At 60.9% G+C, this 17,639-nt stretch overlaps 1 protein-coding gene across 1 annotated transcript in view; it reads right to left on the bottom strand.

The window, feature by feature from the left end:
• Positions 1-486: 486 nt before the first annotated feature.
• LOC130263308 (plasma membrane calcium-transporting ATPase 3-like) overlaps positions 487-17,639 on the bottom strand; it is a gene marked incomplete at its 5' end in the record, with an annotated part of 29,530 nt that continues 12,377 nt past the window's right edge. Inside the window, 14 exon segments of the mRNA XM_056510813.1 lie at positions 487-582; positions 584-765; positions 4,073-4,231; positions 5,640-5,747; positions 6,786-6,855; positions 7,198-7,274; positions 7,355-7,444; positions 7,559-7,770; positions 9,137-9,350; positions 10,470-10,661; positions 13,696-13,802; positions 13,903-13,990; positions 15,213-15,398; positions 16,905-17,139. Of these exon segments, the coding sequence (XP_056366788.1) occupies positions 498-582; positions 584-765; positions 4,073-4,231; positions 5,640-5,747; positions 6,786-6,855; positions 7,198-7,274; positions 7,355-7,444; positions 7,559-7,770; positions 9,137-9,350; positions 10,470-10,661; positions 13,696-13,802; positions 13,903-13,990; positions 15,213-15,398; positions 16,905-17,139 (2,005 nt within the window).

The raw sequence follows: 17,639 nt of genomic DNA, 5'->3' as shown, positions 1-17,639 counted from the left end.
GGGGGGAATTTTTTTTGGGGGATCCCCTAATTAGAGCAGGACGATTTTGGGATTTTTTTGGGGGGGGATCCCCAATCGCAATAAGAAGATTTTTTTGTGGGGGGTCCCCATTAGAGCAGGAGGATTTTTGGAATTTTTTTTTGGGGGGGTCCCCAATTAGAACAAGAGAATTTGGGGATTTTTTTTTGGGGGGGATCCCCAATCTCAATAAGATTTTTTGGGGGGGGTCCCCATTAGAACAGGAGGATTTTTGGGATTTTTTGGGGGGATTCCCAATCTCAATAAGATTTTTTGGGAGGGGTCCCCAATTAGAACAGGAGAATTTTTGGATTTTTTTTGGGGGGGGTCCCCATTAAAGCAGGACGATTTTTTTTTTTGGGGGGGGGGGGAATTTTTTTTAGGGATCCCCTAATTAGAGCAGGACGATTTTGGGGGGATATTTTTTGGGGGGGGATATTTTTGGGGGGTCCCCCCCCCACCCCCCCCCCCCCCCAAATTCAGAGCGAGGTCTCGAGGCTGTGCAGGCGGCCGGGGTGGGGGAGGGGCCGGTGGTTGTTGTTGCGGTTCGGGGGGGGGGCGGGGCGCGCGGATCGGGGGCGCTTCGCTCTCCGCGTCCGTGTCGTCGATCAGCGGGATGTCGCGAGTGTCCCCAAAAATCAGCTCGGCGTGGGGGGGCGCCCCGAACGGGCCCAGGGGGGGCTCGGGCCGGGCCAGGGGCGGGGGACCCCCCCCCAAATTGCTGCGGAAGGCGCGGACCACCCGCATCTGTGGGGGGGGGAGGGGAGTGAGGGGGGGCACCCCAAAAATAGAAACCACCCCAAAATTCCACCCCCACCCCATTTTTTTAACCCAAATTTGAGGGGGGGCACCCCAAAAATAGAAACTCCCCCAAAATCCCCCCCACACCCGTTTTTTTAACCCAAACTTGGGGGGGGACACCCCAAAAATAGAGAGAACCGCCCCCCAAATTCCCCCCCCCCCCCGTTTTTTAAAACCAGATTTGGGGGGAGGGGAGGGAATTGAGGGGGGCCACCCCAAAAATAGAAACTCCCCCAAAATCCCCCCACACCCGTTTTTTTTTTAACCCAAATTTGAGGGGGGGCCCAAAAATAGAGAGAACCGCCCCCCCCAAAATTCCTCCCCCCACCCGTTTTTTTTTAACCCAAACTTGGGGGGGCACCCCAAAAATAGAAACCACCCCAAAATTCCCCCACACCCGTTTTTTTAACCCAAATTTGGGGGGGGGCACCCCAAAAATAGAGAGAACCCCCCCCCCCCAAATTCCCCCCCACCCTTTTTTTTAACCCATATTTTGGGGGGAGGCACCCCAAAAATAGAGAGAACCGCCCCCCCCAAATTCCCCCCCACCCCATTTTTTTAACCCATATTTTGGGGGGGGGCACCCCAAAAATAGAAACCCCCCCAAAACCCCCACACCCCAGTTTTTTTTTTTAAACCCAAATTTGGGGGGGGGCACCCCAAAAATAGAGAGAACCCCCCCCCCCAAATTCCCCCCCACCCTTTTTTTTAACCCATATTTTGGGGGGGGCACCCCAAAAATAGAGAGAAACGCCCCCCCAAAATTCCTCCCCCCAGCCGTTTTTTTAACCCAAATTTGGGGGGGGGGCACCCCAAAAATAGAAACCACCCCAAAATCCACCCCACCCGTTTTTTTTAACCCAAATTTTGGGGGGGGGCACCCCAAAAATAGAGTAAAATCCCCCCCCCCAAAATTCCTCCCCCCGTTTTTTTTAACCCAAATTTGGGGCGAGGGGAGGGAATTGAGAGGGGGGCACCCCAAAAATATAAAAGTGCCCCCCCAAAAAAAAAAAACCAAACCAGAAACTCCAGAAATCCCCCCCCCCAAAAAAAAAGCAGAAGCCACCCCAAAAAAATCCCAGAGTCCAACCCCAAAAAAACCCTCCAAAAACCCAAAACCTCCCCCAAAAATCCTCAGACCCCCCAAAAAAAACCAACCCAGACCTCCCCAAAAAAGACCCCCCAGGAACCCCCAAATTCTTCCCCTCCCCCAAAATAAGACCCTCAAACCATTTCCCCCCTTTTACCCCAAAAATCCCCAAATTTTGAGGTTTTTCCCAAATTTTTTGGGGATAAAAGAGGTGAATTGGGGAGTACCCCAAGTACCCCCAAAATCCTCCCCTAAAACACCCCAAAAAAACCCCAAAATTTCCCTAAAAGCCCCCAAACCTCCCATTTTCCTCCTGGGAATTCCCAAATTTTAGGGATTTCCTCAATTTTTTTGGGATAAAACACAGAATTTTTTGCGGGGTGGGATTATTTTGGGGTTTGGGGTTATTTTGGGGTTGGGGATAATTTTGGGGTTTGGGATTATTTTTTGGGATTGGGATTATTTTGGGAATTGTGATTATTTTGGGGTTTGGGTTTATTTTTGGGGTTTGGGATAATTTTGGGGTTTGGGATGATTTTGGGGTTTGGGATAATTTTGGGGTTTGGGATGATTTTTTGGGGTTTGGGTTTATTTTGGGGTGTGGGGTTATTTTGGGGGGTGAGATAATTTTGGGGTTTGGGTTTATTTTGGGGTTTGGGATAATTTTGGGAATTGTGATTATTTTGGGCTTTATTTTTAGGGTTTGGGATGATTTTGGGGTTTGGGTTTATTTTTGGGGTTTGGGATGATTTTGGGGTTTGTGTTTATTTTGGGGTGTGGAGTTATTTTAGGGGGTGAGATCATTTTGGGGGTTGTGGGTTTATTTTGGGGATTTGGGGTTATTTTGAGGTGTGGGGTTATTTAGGGGTTTGGGATTATTTTTGGGATTGGGATCATTTTGGGGATTGTGATTATTTTGGGGTTTGAGATGATTTTTGGGGTTTGGGTTTATTTTGGGGTTTGTGTTTATTTTGGGGTTTAAGTTTATTTTGGGGTTTGTGGTTATTTTTAAGAGTTGGGTTTATTTTGGGGACTTTGTTTATTTTGGGGTGTGGGGTTATTTAGGGGTTCGGGATCATTTTGGGGTTTGGGATCATTTTGGGATTTGGGATAATTTTAGGGTTTGTGTTTATTTTGGGGTTTGGAATGATTTTGGGGTGTGAGTTTATTTTGGGGCGTGGGTTTATTTTGGGGTTTGGGTTTATTTAGGAGGGTGGGATAATTTTGGGGTTTGGGATCACTTTGGGGTTTGGGCTTTGGGTTTATTTTTGGGGTTTGGGGTTATTTTGGGGTTTGGGATGATTTTGGGGTTTGGGTTTATTTTTGGGGTTTGTGTTTATTTTGGGGACTGTGATCATTTTCGGGTTTGTGTTTATTTTGGGGTTTGGGGTTATTTTGGGAGGTGGGATGATTTTGGAGTTTGGGATAATTTTGGGGTTTGGGTTTATTTTTGGGGTTTGTGTTTATTTTGGGGTTTGGGTTTATTTTGGGCTTTGGGGTATTTTGGGGACTGTGATCATTTCGGGGTTAGGATGATTTTGGGGACTGTGATTATTTTGGGGTTTGGGTTTATTTTGGGGTGTGGGATCATTTTGGGGTTTGGGGTTATTTTGGGAGGTGGAATGATTTTGGAGTTTGGGATAATTTTGGGGTGTGTGTTTATTTTTGGGGTTTGTGTTTATTTTGGGGTTTGTGTTTATTTTTGGGGTTTGTGTTTATTTTTGGGGTTTGTGTTTATTTTGAGGACTCTGATTATTTCAGGGTTGGGGTTATTTTGGGATTTGGGATCATTTCGAGGGTTTGTGTTTATTTTGGGGTACTGTGATTATTTTTGGGTTGGGATGATTTTGGGGACTGTGATTATTTTAGGGTGTGGGTTTATTTTTGGGGTTTGTGTCTATTTTGGGGACTGTGATCATTTCAAGGTTTGTGTTTATTTTGGGGTGCGGGTTATTTGGGGTTTGGGGTTATTTTGGGGGTTTGTGTTTATTTTGGGGTGCGGGTTATTTGGGGTTTGGGGTTATTTTGGGGACTGTGATCATTTCAGGGTTTGTGTTTATTTTGGGGTGCGGGTTATTTCGGAGGTTTGGGGTTATTTTGGGGGTTTGTGATTATTTTGGGGTGCAGGTTATTTGGGGTCTGGGGTTATTTCGGGGGTCTCACCTGGGTCTGGATGCGGCTCAGCCCCCGCACCCACAGCACCTTCCCCGGCCGCAGCTCGGCCGCGTCCAGCTCGTCCTGCCCGTCCGGCTCCGGCCCCTGCGGCCACTGACCCCCCGAGGGGCTCGGACACTGCGGCCCCCCCGGGACACAGACCAGCACCTGGGGGGACGGGGGACACCCCGGGGACACCTCAGAGCCTTGGGGACAGTGGGGACACCCCGGGGACACCTCAGGGATACCCCCAGGGACATTGGGGACAGTGGGGACACCCCGGGGACACCTCAGGGCCTTGGGGACAGTGGGGACATCCCCAGGGACACCTCAGGGACACCCCCAGGACTTTGGGGACAGTGGGGACACCCCGGGGACACCTCAGGGACACCCCCAGGACACCCCCAGGGACACCTCAGAACCTTGGGGACAGTGGGGACAGCCCGGGGACACCCCCAGGACACCCTAGGGACACCTCAGAACCTTGGGGACAGTGGGGACAGCCCGGGGACACCCCCAGGACACCCTAGGGACATCCCCAGGGCAGTGGGGACACCCCCAGGGACTTTGGGGACACCCCCAGGGAATTTGGGGACGGGGGGGACACCCCAAGGACACCCCCAGGGACTTTGGGGACACCCCCAGGGAATTTGGGGACAGGGGGGACCCCAGGGACCCCCCCCCAGGACACCCCCAGGACCTTTGGGGACAGTGGGGACACCCCGGGGACACTCAGGGACATCCCAAGGGACTTTGGGGACACTCCCAGGACACCCCCAGGACACTGGGGACACCCCCAGGGAATTTGGGGACAGTGGGGACACCCCAGGGACACCTCAGGGACACCCCAAGGGACTTTGGGGACACCCCCAGGACAGTGGGGTCAGTGGGGTCATTGGGCCCCCCCGGGCACAGACCAGGCACCTGGGGATGGGGGACACCCCCAGGGACTTTGGGGACACCCCGGGGACACCTCAGAGCCTTGGGGACAGTGGGGACATCCCCAGGGACACCCCCAGGGAATTTGGGGACAATGGGGACAGGGGTCCCCGTTGGGTCTGGGGTCTCTCTGGGTGGGTGGGGGTCCCTCTGCATGGTAGTCCCCTTTGGGTCTGGGGTCCCCGGGTGGGGGTCCCTGGTGGATCGGGGGTCCCTGGTGAGTCTGGGGTCTCCACTATGTCTGAGGTCCCTGGTGGTTCAGGGGTCCCCATTGAGTCTGGGGTCCCCATTGGCTCAGGTGTCCCAGTTGGGTCTGGGGTCCCCATTGGCCCAGGGGTCCCCAGTGGGTCTAGGATCTCCAATTGGGTCTGGGGTCCCTGTTGGGTCTGGGGTCCCTATTTGTCTCTGGGGTCCCCATTGGCTCAGGAGTCCTCTTTGGGTCTAGGATCCCCAATTGGGTCTGGGGTCCCAAGTTGGGTCTGGGGTCCCTTGGGTGGGTCTGGGCTCCCAGTTGGGTCAGGGGTCCTTGGGTTGGGGTCCCCATTGGCCCAGGGGTCCCCTTTGGGTCTAGGATCCCCAATTGGGTCTGGGGTCCCAATTGGGTCTGGGGTCCCCAGTTGGGTCTGGGGTCCCGTACCTGCCCCCAGAGCAGCTCCCCCACGCCCACGAAGAGGCACCAGAGCCACTGCTCAGCGCTGAGGGGGGAGCAGCTGAACGGCTTCCCCCCGAACTGCACGATCAGCACCTGGGGACAGCGACACGGGGACATTGGGGACATTGGGGACATACGGGGGTCACACAGCCAGGACACCCCTGAACTGCATGATCAGCACCTGGGGACATTGGCGACACGGGGACATTGGGGACATGGGGACATTGGGGACATGGGGACATATGGGGGTCACACAGCCAGGACACCCCCGAACTGCACGATCAGCACCTGGGGACAGCGACACGGGGACGATTGGGGACACTGGGGGACACTGGGGACATTGGGGACATTGGGAGGCATTGGGGACAATGGGGACACTGGGGACAATGGGGGGATTGGGGACACTGGGGACAATGGGGGGATTGGGGACATGGAGGACACTGGGGACATTGGGGACGTGGGGACATTGGGGACAATGGGGACGTGGAGGACATTGGGGACACTGGGGACAATGGGACAATGGGGGGATTGGGGACACTGGGGACATTGGGGACACACAGCCCGGACAGCCTCAAACTGCACGATCAGCACCTGGGGGGACAATGGAGACACTGGGGACATGGGGGGGTCACAGGAGGGGCACACCCACCCCCACACACCCCTGTGTGTCCCCAAATGTCCCCTGTGTGTCCCCATGTCCCCAAATGTCCCCTGTGTGTCCCCTGTGTGTCCCCATGTCCCCATGTCCCCTGTGTGTCCCCTGTGTGTCCCCATGTCCCCTGTGTGTCCCCATGTCCCCTGTGTGTCCCCTGTGTGTCCCCTGTGTGTCCCCAGTGTGTCCCCATGTCCCCGTGTGTCCCCATGTCCCCTGTGACCCGTGTCCCCTGTGTGTCCCCTGTGTGTCCCTCATGTGTCCCCTGTGTGTCCCCTGTCCCTGAGGTGTGTCCCCTGTGTGTCCCCATGTCCCCTGTGTGTCCCCAGTGTGTCCCCATTGTCCCCTGTGTGTCCCCATGTCCCCTGTGTGTCCCCTGTGTGTCCCTAAATGTCCCCTGTGTGTCCCCAGTGTGTCCCCAGATGTCCCCAGTGTGTCCCCTGTGTGTCCCCTGTGTGTCCCCATGTCCCCTGTCCCACCTGCACGGCGAAGGTGCCCAGGACGATCCCGCAGAAGATGGGGTTGGCGCACACCCCCTCGAACACGTTCCTGTGTGTCCCCATGTCCCCTGAGTGTCCCGTGTGTCCCCATGTCCCCTGTGTGTCCCCTGTGTGTCCCCAAATGTCCCCTGTGTGTCCCCTGTGTGTCCCCTGTGTGTCCCCATGTCCCCTGTGTGTCCCCGGTGTGTGTCCCCATGTCCCCATGTCCCCTGTCCCACCTGCACGGCGAAGGTGCCCAGCACGATCCCGCAGAAGATGGGGTTGGCGCACACCCCCTCGAACACGTTCCTGTGTGTCCCCATGTCCCCAAATGTCCCCTGTGTGTCCCTGTGTGTCCCCATGTCCCCAAATGTCCCCAGTGTGTCCCCTGTGTGTCCCCTGTCCCACCTGCACGGCGAAGGTGCCCAGGACGATCCCGCAGAAGATGGGGTTGGCGCACACCCCCTCGAACACGTTCCTGTGTATCCCCTGTGTGTCCCCTGTGTGTCCCCATGTCCCCAGTGTGTCCCCTGTGTGTCCCCATGTCCCCTGTGTGTCCCCTGTCCCACCTGCACGGCGAAGGTGCCCAGCACGATCCCGCAGAAGATGGGGTTGGCGCACACCCCCTCGAACACGTTCCTGTGTGTCCCCATTGCCCCCTGTGTGTCCCGTGTGTCCCCTGTGTGTCCCCATGTCCCCTGTGTATCCCCTGTATGTCCCCTGTGTATCCCCTGTGTGTCCCCTGTGTGTCCCCTGTGTGTCCCCTGTCCCACCTGCACGGCGAAGGTGCCCAGCACGATCCCGCAGAAGATGGGGTTGGCGCACACGCCCTCGAACACGTTCCTCTCGCCGTGCAGCTTGCGCGCGTTGAGCTCGTTGAAGAGCTGCATCAGCACGAACGTGTTGAAGATGATGGTGAAGTGCTCCGAGGGCGGCGCGTGCAGCGGGGCCGAGCGGCCGCTGTCGATGTCAAACAGCACCTCCCCTGGGGACAGGGACACGGGGACACTCGTGGGGACACGGGGACACCCATGGGAACAGGGACATGGGGACACCCATGGGGACAGGGACATGGGGACACTCGTGGGGACACGGGGACACCCATGGGAACAGGGACATGGGGACACCCATGGGGACAGGGACACGGGGACACTCGTGGGGACACGGGGACACCCATGGGAACAGGGACATGGGGACACTCGTGGGGACAGGGACACGGGGACACTCGTGGGGACATGGGGACAGGGACAGGGACATGGGGACAGGGACAGGGACACCGATGGGGACAGGGACACGGGGACACTCGTGGGGACACGGGGACACCCACAGGGACAGGGACATGGGGTCAGGGACATGGGGACACTCGTGGGGACATGAAGACACCCATGGGGACAGGGACATGGGGACACCCACAGGGACAGGGACATGGGGACAGCGCTGCTCCGAGGGCGGCGCGTGCAGCGGGGCCGAGCGGCCGCTGTCGATGTCAAACAGCACCTCCCCTGGGGACAGGGACACGGGGACATGGGGACAGGGACATGGGGACACCCACAGGGACAGGGACATGGGGACACCCCTGGAGACAGGGACACGGGGACATGGGGACAGGGACAGGGACATGTAAACACCCATGGGGACAGGGACAGGGACATGGGGACAGGGGACAGGGACACGGGGACATGGGGACAGGGACAGGGACATGTAAACACCCACGGGGACAGGGACAGGGACATGGGGACTGGGGACAGGGACAGGGACAGGGACATGTAAACACCCACGGGGACAGGGACAGGGACATGGGGACAGGGACACCCATGGGGACAGCGCTGCTCCGAGGGCGGAGCGGCCACTGTCGATGTCAAACAGCACCTCCCCTGGGGACAGGGACACGGGGACATGGGGACAGGGACATGGGGACAGGGACAGGGACGTGGGGACACCCATGAGCACAGGGACAGGGACACCGGGACAGGGACAGGGACATGGGGACACCCATGGGGACAGGGACAAGGACATGGGTGTGGGACCTCTCCCCAGTGTCCCCAGTGTCCCCTGTCTGTGTCACTGACCAGCGAAGAGCAGGGTGAAGATGACCAGCAGCTGGTAGAGCGCGTGGCCCATTGTGTCCCCAGTGTCCCCAGTGTCCCCAGTGTCCCCAGTGTCCCCAGTGTCCCCATGGTGTCCCCATTGTCCCCATTGTCCCCAGTGTCCCCTGTCTGTGTCACTGACCAGTGAAGAGCAGGGTGAAGATGACCAGCAGCTGGTAGAGCGCGTGGCCCAGGATGTCCCTTTGTGTCCCTAGTGTCCCCATGTCCCCATGGTGTCCCCATGGTGTCCCCAGTGTCACTGACCAGCGAAGAGCAGGGTGAAGATGACCAGCAGCTGGTAGAGCGCGTGGCCCAGGATGTTGCGCAGCATGGTGCCGGACAGCAGCGGGTGGTCGCGGCCGTAGGGCCGGCGCAGCAGCAGCGCCTCCGTGGGCGGCTCGGTGGCCAGAGCCAGCGAGGCCAAGGTGTCCATGATGAGATTGACCCAGAGCATCTGCACCGCCTTCAGCGGGGAGTCCTGTGCAGGTGAGACAGGTGAGACAAGTGGGACAGGTGGGGACAGGTGAGACAGGTGGGACAGGTGAGACTGGTGAGCTCAGGTGGGACAGGCCAAGGTGTCCATGATGAGGTTGACCCAGAGCATCTGCACCGCCTTCAGCGGGGAGTCCTGCATGGGGACAGGTGAGACAGGTGAGACTGGTGGGACAGGTGAGACATGTGGGACAGGTGAGCTCAGGTGGGACAGGCCAAGGTGTCCATGATGAGATTGACCCAGAGCATCTGCACCGCCTTCAGCGGGGAGTCCTGCATGGGGACAGGTGGGACAGGTGAGACTGGTGGGACAGGTGAGACATGTGGGACAGGTGAGACAGGTGAGCTCAGGTGGGCCAGGCCAAGGTGTCCATGATGAGATTGACCCAGAGCATCTGCACCGCCTTCAGCGGGGAGTCCTGCGCAGGTGAGACAGGTGAGACAGGTGTGGGACAGGTGAGACAGGTGGGACAGGTGGGACAGGTGAGGGACAGGTGAGACAGGTGGGACAGGTGTGAGACAGGTGGGACAGGTGGGACAGGCCAAGGTGTCCACGATGAGATTGACCCAGAGCATCTGCACCGCCTTCAGCGGGGAGTCCTGCACAGGTGGGACAGGTGAGACAGGTGGGACAGGTGAGAGCAGGTGGGACAGGTGGGGACAGGTGTGAGACAGGTGGGACAGGTGAGCTACAGGTGAGACTGGTGGGACAGGTGGGGACAGGCCAAGGTGTCCATGATGAGATTGACCCAGAGCATCTGCACCGCCTTCAGCGGCGAGTCCTGCACAGGTGAGACAGGTGAGACAGGTGGGACAGGTGAGAGCAGGTGGGACAGGTGGGGGACAGGTGAGCTCAGACGAACGGGACAGGTGGGACAGGCCAAGGTGTCCACGATGAGATTGACCCAGAGCATCTGCACCGCCTTCAGCGGGGAGTCCTGTGCAGGTGGGACAGGTGAGTTCAGGTGGGCACAGGATGACTGTGATTCAGACCCCACCTGCCCAGGTGAGCTGTGCCATGTCCCACCTGGCCAGGTGAGTTGTACCTGTGTCCCACCTGGCCAGGTGAGCTCCCCCCACGTCCCACCTGTCCAGGTGAGCTCACCTGTGTGATGCAGGCCCCGGTGAAGGCCACGATCACGGCCACCACGTTGACGGTGAGCTGGAACTGCAGGAACTTGGCGATGCTGTCGTAGACGTTGCGGCCCCACATGACGGCCTTGACGATGCTCGAGAAGTTGTCGTCGGTCAGGATGATGTCCGAGGCCTCTTTGGCCACGTCCGTGCCCGCGATGCCCTGGGGACACCGACAGGTGACCACACTGACCCCCCAGGTGACCACAGTGACCCCAGGTGACCCCAGGTGACCCCAGGTGACCCCAGGTGGGTGAGGGGACAGGTCAATGTCCGAGGTCTCTTTGGTCAGCAATGGCCTTGGGGACATGGACAGGTGACCACAGGTGACCCCCAGGTGACCCCAGGTGACCCCAGGTGGGTGAGGGGACAGGTTGATGTCCGAGGCCTCTTTGGCCACGTCCGTGCCCGCGATGCCCTGGGGACACCGACAGGTGACCACACTGACCCCCCAGGTGACCACAGTGACCCCAGGTGACCCCAGGTGACCCCAGGTGACCCCAGGTGGGTGAGGGGACAGGTCAATGTCCGAGGTCTCTTTGGTCAGCAATGGCCTTGGGGACATGGACAGGTGACCACAGGTGACCCCCAGGTGACCACAGTGACCCCAGGTGACCCCCCCAGGTGACCCCAGGTGACCCCAGGTGGGTGAGGGGACAGGTTGATGTCCGAGGCCTCTTTGGCCACGTCCGTGCCGCCGATGCCCTGGGGACACCCACAGGTGACCACACTGACCCTCCAGGTGACCACAGGGACCCCAGGTGACCCCAGGTGACCCCAGGTGGGCGAGGGGACAGGTTGATGTCCGAGGCCTCTTTGGCCACATCCGTGCTGGCGATGCCCTGGGGACACCGACAGGTGACCACACTGACCCCCCAGGTGACCACAGAGACCCCAGGTGACCCCCCCCAGGTGACCACAGGGACAGAGAACACTGTGTTTGATCCCCCAGCTGACCCCAGGTGACCCCAGGTGGGCAGGTCGATGTCCAAGGTGTCTTTGGCCAGCAATGCCCTTGGGGACGTGGACAGGTGATCACAGGTGACCCCCCAGGTGACCCCAGGTGGGTGAGGGGACAGGTTGATGTCCGAGGCCTCTTTGGCCACGTCCGTGCCGGCGATGCCCTGGGGACACCGACAGGTGACCACACTGACCCCCCAGGTGACCACAGTGACCCTAGGTGACCCCAGGTGACCCCAGGTGACCCCAGGTGGGTGAGGGGACAGGTTGATGTCCGAGGCCTCTTTGGCCACGTCCGTGCCGGCGATGCCCTGGGGACACCCACAGGTGACCACACTGACCCCCCAGGTGACCACAGTGACCCCAGGTGACCCCCCCCAGGTGACCACAGGGACAGAGAACACTGTGTTTGATCCCCCAGCTGACCCCAGGTGACCCCAGGGGGGCAGGTCGATGTCCAAGGCCTCTTTGGCCAGCAATGCCCTTGGGGACATGGACAGGTGATCACAGGTGACCCCCAGGTGACCCCCAGGTGACCACAGGTGACCCCCAGGTGACCCCAGGTGACCCCAGGTGGGTGAGGGGACAGGTTGATGTCCGAGGCCTCTTTGGCCACGTCCGTGCCCGCGATGCCCTGGGGACACCGACAGGTGACCACAGTGACCCCCCAGGTGACCACAGTGACCCCAGGTGACCCCAGGTGACCCCAGGTGGGCGAGGGGACAGGTCAATGTCCGAGGTCTCTTTGGTCAGCAATGCCCTTGGGGACATGGACAGGTGACCACAGGTGACCCCCAGGTGACCGCCAGGTGACCCCCAGGTGACCCCCAGGTGACCACAGGTGACCCCCAGGTGACCGCCAGGTGACCCCAGGGATGGGGATTTTGGGAGGAGGAGGTCTGGGGTCTTGGGATCCCAATTTGGGGAAGGGTCCCGATATATTGGAGTCTTGGGGTTGCCAATATTTTGGGGGTGGGTCCTGATATTTTGGGGTCCCGGGCGTGCTGATATCTCGGGTGCCGATATTTGGGGGTCCCAGGGGTGCCGATATTTTGGGATTGGGTGCTGATATTTTGGGGTCTCAATATTTGGGGTGCCGATATTTTGGGGTCCCTGGGCTGCTGATATTTCAGGGTGCTGATATTTGGGGGTCCCAGGGGTCCCAATATTTGGGGTTCCGATATTTGTGGTGCCGATATTTTGGGATTGGGTGCCGATATTTGGGGGTCCCGGGGGTACCGATATTTTTGGATTTGGTACCGATATTTGGGGTGCCGATATTTTGGGGTGCTGATATTTGGGATTCCCGGGGGTACCGATATTTTTGGATTTGGTACCGATATTTGGGGGTGCCGATATTTTGGAGTCCCGGGGGTGCCGATATTGGGGTTTCCGGTATTCTGGGGGTCCCAGGGGTCCCGATATTTGAGGTGCCGATATTTTGGGGTGCCGGTATTTGGGGTCCTGGTGGTCCCGATATTCGGGTTTCCGCTATTTTGGGGGTCCCGGGGGTGCCGATATTGGGGGTCCCGCTATTTTGGGGTGCCGATATTTCGGGGTCCTTGGGGTCCCGATATTCGGGTTTCCGCTATTTTGGGGGTCCCGGGGGTCCCGATATTGGGGTCCCGATATTCGGGTTTCCGCTATTTTGGGGATCCCGGGGGTGCCGATATTGGGGGTCCCGCTATTTTGGGGTGCCGATATTTCGGGGTCCTTGGGGTCCCGATATTTGGGGTCCCGATATTCGGGTTTCCGCTATTTTGGGGGTCCCAGGGGTCCCGATATTTGGGGTGCCGATATTTTGGGGTGCCGGTATTTGGGGTCCTGGTGGTCCCGATATTTGGGGTTTCCGCTATTTTGGGGGTCCCGGGGGTGCCGATATTGGGGTCCCGATATTCGGGTTTCCGCTATTTTGGGGGTCCCGGGGGTGCCGATATTGGGGGTCCCGCTATTTTGGGGTGCCGATATTTCGGGGTCCCTGGGATCCCGATATTTGGGGTCCCGATATTCGGGTTTCCGCTATTTTGGGGGTCCCGGGGGTGCCGATATTGGGGGTCCCGCTATTTTGGGGTGCCGATATTTCGGGGTCCTTGGGGTCCCGATATTTGGGGGTTCCGCTATTTTGGGGGTCCCGGAGGTGCCGATATTGGGGGTCCCGATATTCGGGTTTCCGCTATTTTGGGGGTCCCGGGGGTGCCGATATTGGGGGTCCCGCTATTTTGGGGAGGGGGCGTTACCATGGCGAATCCCACGTCCGCCTTCTTGAGGGCGGGGCCGTCGTTGGTGCCGTCGCCGGTGACCGCGACCACCTGGCGCTGCTCGCCGATGGTGCTGTCGATGATCCCTGCGCACAGGCGGGGAGGGGCTGGGGACCCTCTGCCAGAGACCCCTCCCCAAAAAAAAAAAAACCAAAAAACCCGCCGGGACCCCTCCCCAAACCGCACCTTTGACCAAGGTGTGTTTGTCGGTGGGCGACGAGCGCGCCAGGACGCGCAGCTTGGGCCACACCTTGTCCAGGCGCTCCTGCTCCACCTGGGGGTGCGGGGGGGTTTGGGGGGGTGAGAGACCCCCGGAGACCCCCGGGAATCCCCCCCAGACCCCCGGAGACCCCCGGAGACCCCCCCAGACCCCCAAGGACACCCCAGGGACACCCAAGAACCTCTTAGGGACACCTGAACCACCCGAAAACCGCCCCCACACCTTGTCCAGGCGCTCCTGCTCCACCTGGGGGGTGCGGGGGGGTTTGGGGGGGTGAGAGACCCCCGGAGACACCCCCAGACTCCCGGAGACCCCCCCAGACCCCCGGGAATCCCCCCCAGACCCCCAGAAACCCCTTAGGGACACCTGAACCCCCTCAGGGGTCACCTGAACCACCCCAGAACCGCCCCCACACCTTGTCCAGGCGCTCCTGCTCCACCTGGGGGGTGCGGGGGGGTTTGGGGGGGTGAGAGACCCCCGGAGACCCCCGGGAATCCCCCCCAGACCCCCGGAGACCCCCGGAGACCCCCCCAGACCCCCAAGGACACCCCAGGGACACCCAAGAGCCTCTTAGGGACACCTGAACCACCCGAAAACCGCCCCCACACCTTGTCCAGGTGCTCCTGCTCCACCTGGGGGGTGCGGGGGGGTTCGGGGGATAAGAGACCCCCGGAGACCCCCCCAGACCCCCGGAGACACCCCCAGACCCCCAAGGAGACCCCAAGGACACCCCAGGGACCCCCAAGAACCTCTTAGGGACGCCTGAACCACCCCAAAATTGCCTCCACATCTTGTCCAGGTGCTCCTGCTCCACCTGGGGGTGCGGGGGGGTTTGGGACCCCCAGAGACTCCCCAAGTCCCTGTCCCAGTCCCTCCCAGTGTCCCCAGTCCCCATCCCAGTCCCTCCCAGTCCCATCCCAGTGCTCCCAGTTCACCTCGCCCCGGGCGTTGCGGATCCTGCGGTTGAAGTTCTTCCCCTCCAGTGTCCCCTCCCAGTGTCCCCGTCCCCATCCCAGTGTCCCCAGTCCCCATCCCAGTGTCCCCAGTCCCCATCCCAGTGACCCCAGTCCCCATCCCAGTCCCTCCCGTGTCCCCAGTCCCCATCCCAGTGTCCCCAGTCCCTCCCAGTGCTCCCAGTTCACCTCGCCGCGGTCGTTGCGGATCCTGCGGTTGAAGTCCTTCCCCTCCAGTGTCCCCCAGTGTCCCCCAGTGTCCTCAGTCCCCATCCCAGTCCCTCCCAGTCCCCATCCCAGTGCTCCCAGTGCTCCCAGTTCACCTCGCCGCGGTCGTTGCGGATCCTGCGGTTGAAGTCCTTCCCCTCCAGGCACAGCCACTCCCCGCCGCCCCCCGCGGGGAGGATCCCGCACTTGGCCGCGATGGCGCGCGCGGTCTCCAGGTTGTCGCCTGTCACCATCCGCACCGTGATCCCCGCGCGCTGGCACTTCCGGATGGCCTCGGGCACCTGCCACGCGCACCTGTCCGCGGGCTGTCCCCGGTGTCCCGCGGTGTCCCCCGAGTGTCCCCTCAGTGTCCCCCAATGTCCCTGGTGTCCTCCAGTGTCCCCCGGTGTGCCCCGAGTGTCCCCCAGTGTCCCCCGAGTCTCTCCTGTGTGTCCCCAGTGTGCCACCTTCGTGTCCCTGGTGTCCTCCGTGTGTCCCCGTTCTGTCCTCGGTGTCCCCTCAGCATCCCCGTCCTGTCCCCAATGTCCCCCACGTGTCCCCGTTCTATCCTCGGTGTCCCCAGTGTCCCCTCAGCATCCCCATCCTGTGCCCGGTGTCCCCGCAGCGCCGCCTTCCTGTCCCCAATGTCCCCCGTGTGTCCTCCGTGTGACCCCGTCCTGTTCTCGGTGTCCCCTCAGCATCCCCGTCCTGTCCCCAATGTCCCTCAAGTGTTCCCCGAATGTCCCCCGAGTGTCCCCTGTGTGTCCCCGTCCTGTCCCCGGTGTCCCCACAGTGCCACTGTCCTGTTCTCGGTGTCCCCCGTGTGTCCCCCGTGTGTCCCATGTGTGTCCCCGTCCTGTCTCCATTGTCCCCTCCCCGTCCCCTCCATGTCCCCATGTCCCCCCACGCCACCCATGTCCCCCATTTCCCGCCATTGTCCCCATGTCCCCCCATGTCCCCCAATGTCCCAAATGCCCCCCCGTGTCCCCCATGCCCATTTCCCCCATTGTCCCCATTTCCCCCCACACGCCCCGCCACGCCCCCCAATGTCCCCAATGCCTCCCCTTGTCCCCCATTAATGGTCCCCAGTATCCCCCCCATACCCCCCATGTCCCCCCATCCCCATTTCCCCCCACGCCCCGAATTTCCCACCACGCCCCCCAATGTCCCCGCGCCCCCCACGCCCCCCCAAATGTCCCCATTTCCCCCCCACGCCCACCATGTCCCCCCATGCCCATTTCCCCCCATGCCCACCATTGTCCCCATTTCCCCCCACGCCCCCCAAAGTCCCCATGTCCTCATGTCCCCCGCGCCCCCCCGTGTCCCCCATTCCCATTTCCCCCCATTGTCCCCATTTCCCCCCACGCCCCCCGATGTCCCCTCAATGTCCCCATTTCCCCCCACGCCCCCCGATGTCCCCATTTCCCCCAATGTCCCCATTTCCTCCCACGCCCCCCGATGTCCCCCCATTGTCCCCATTTCCCCCCACGCCCCCCGATGTCCCCTCAATGTCCCCATTTCCCCCCACGCCCCCCGATGTCCCCATTTCCCCCATTGTCCCCATTTCCCCCCACGCCCCCCGATGTCCCCACGCCCCCCAAAGTCCCCATGTCCCCATGTCCCCCGCGCCCCCCAATGTCCCCAATGCCCCCCACGCCCCCCAATGTCCCCACGCCCCCCACGACCCCCAACGTCCCCACGCCCCCCAATGTCCCCATTTCCCCCCCACGCCCCCCAATGTCCCCATTTCCCCCAATGTCCCCATTTCCCCCCACGCCCCCCGATGTCCCCGCGCCCCCCGCGCGCACCTCGGGCCGCACGGGGTCCTCGATGCCCACGATGGCGATGCAGGTGAGCTCCCCGACCACGGCGCTCTCGTCGTCCCAGGGGGGCTCGGGCCGGGCGGGGAAGTCGCGGAAGGCGAGGACGAGGGTCCGCAGCCCCCCCGCCGCCATCGGCTCCACCACGCGCCGCAGCAGCTCCTCGCGCTCCGCCGCCCCCAGCGCGCGCGGGGCGCCCCCCGCGTCCAGCAGCGAGCTGCACCTGCGCAGGTGAGACACGGCGGACAGGTGAGACACGGGGGGGACAGGTGAGACACGGGGGGGAGCTGCACCTGCGCAGGTGAGACACGGCGGACAGGTGAGACACGGGGGGGACAGGTGAGACACGGGGGGGACAGGTGAGACACACCCCGAGTCCAGCAGCGAGCTGCACCTGCGCAGGTGAGACACGGCGGACAGGTGAGACATGGGGGGGACAGGTGAGACACGGGGGGACAGGTGAGACACACCCCGAGTCCAGCAGCGAGCTGCACCGGCGCAGGTGGGACACGGGGGACAGGTGAGACATGGGGGGGACAGGTGAGACACGGGGGGGACAGGTGAGATATGGGGGGGACAGGTGAGACACAGCGGGACAGGTGAGACACGGGGGGGACAGGTGAGACACGGGGGGGACAGGTGAGACACGGAGGGGAGCTGCACCTGCGCAGGTGAGACACGGGGGGACAGGTGAGACACGGGGGGGAGCTGCACCTGCGCAGG

This window comes from Oenanthe melanoleuca, chromosome 25 (genome assembly GCF_029582105.1).
Source record: "Oenanthe melanoleuca isolate GR-GAL-2019-014 chromosome 25, OMel1.0, whole genome shotgun sequence".
In the NCBI taxonomy this organism is placed as follows: Eukaryota; Metazoa; Chordata; class Aves; order Passeriformes; family Muscicapidae; genus Oenanthe; species Oenanthe melanoleuca.
The sequence above is the reverse complement of the archived record's forward strand: the minus strand, read 5'-3'. Positions and strand labels throughout refer to the sequence as shown.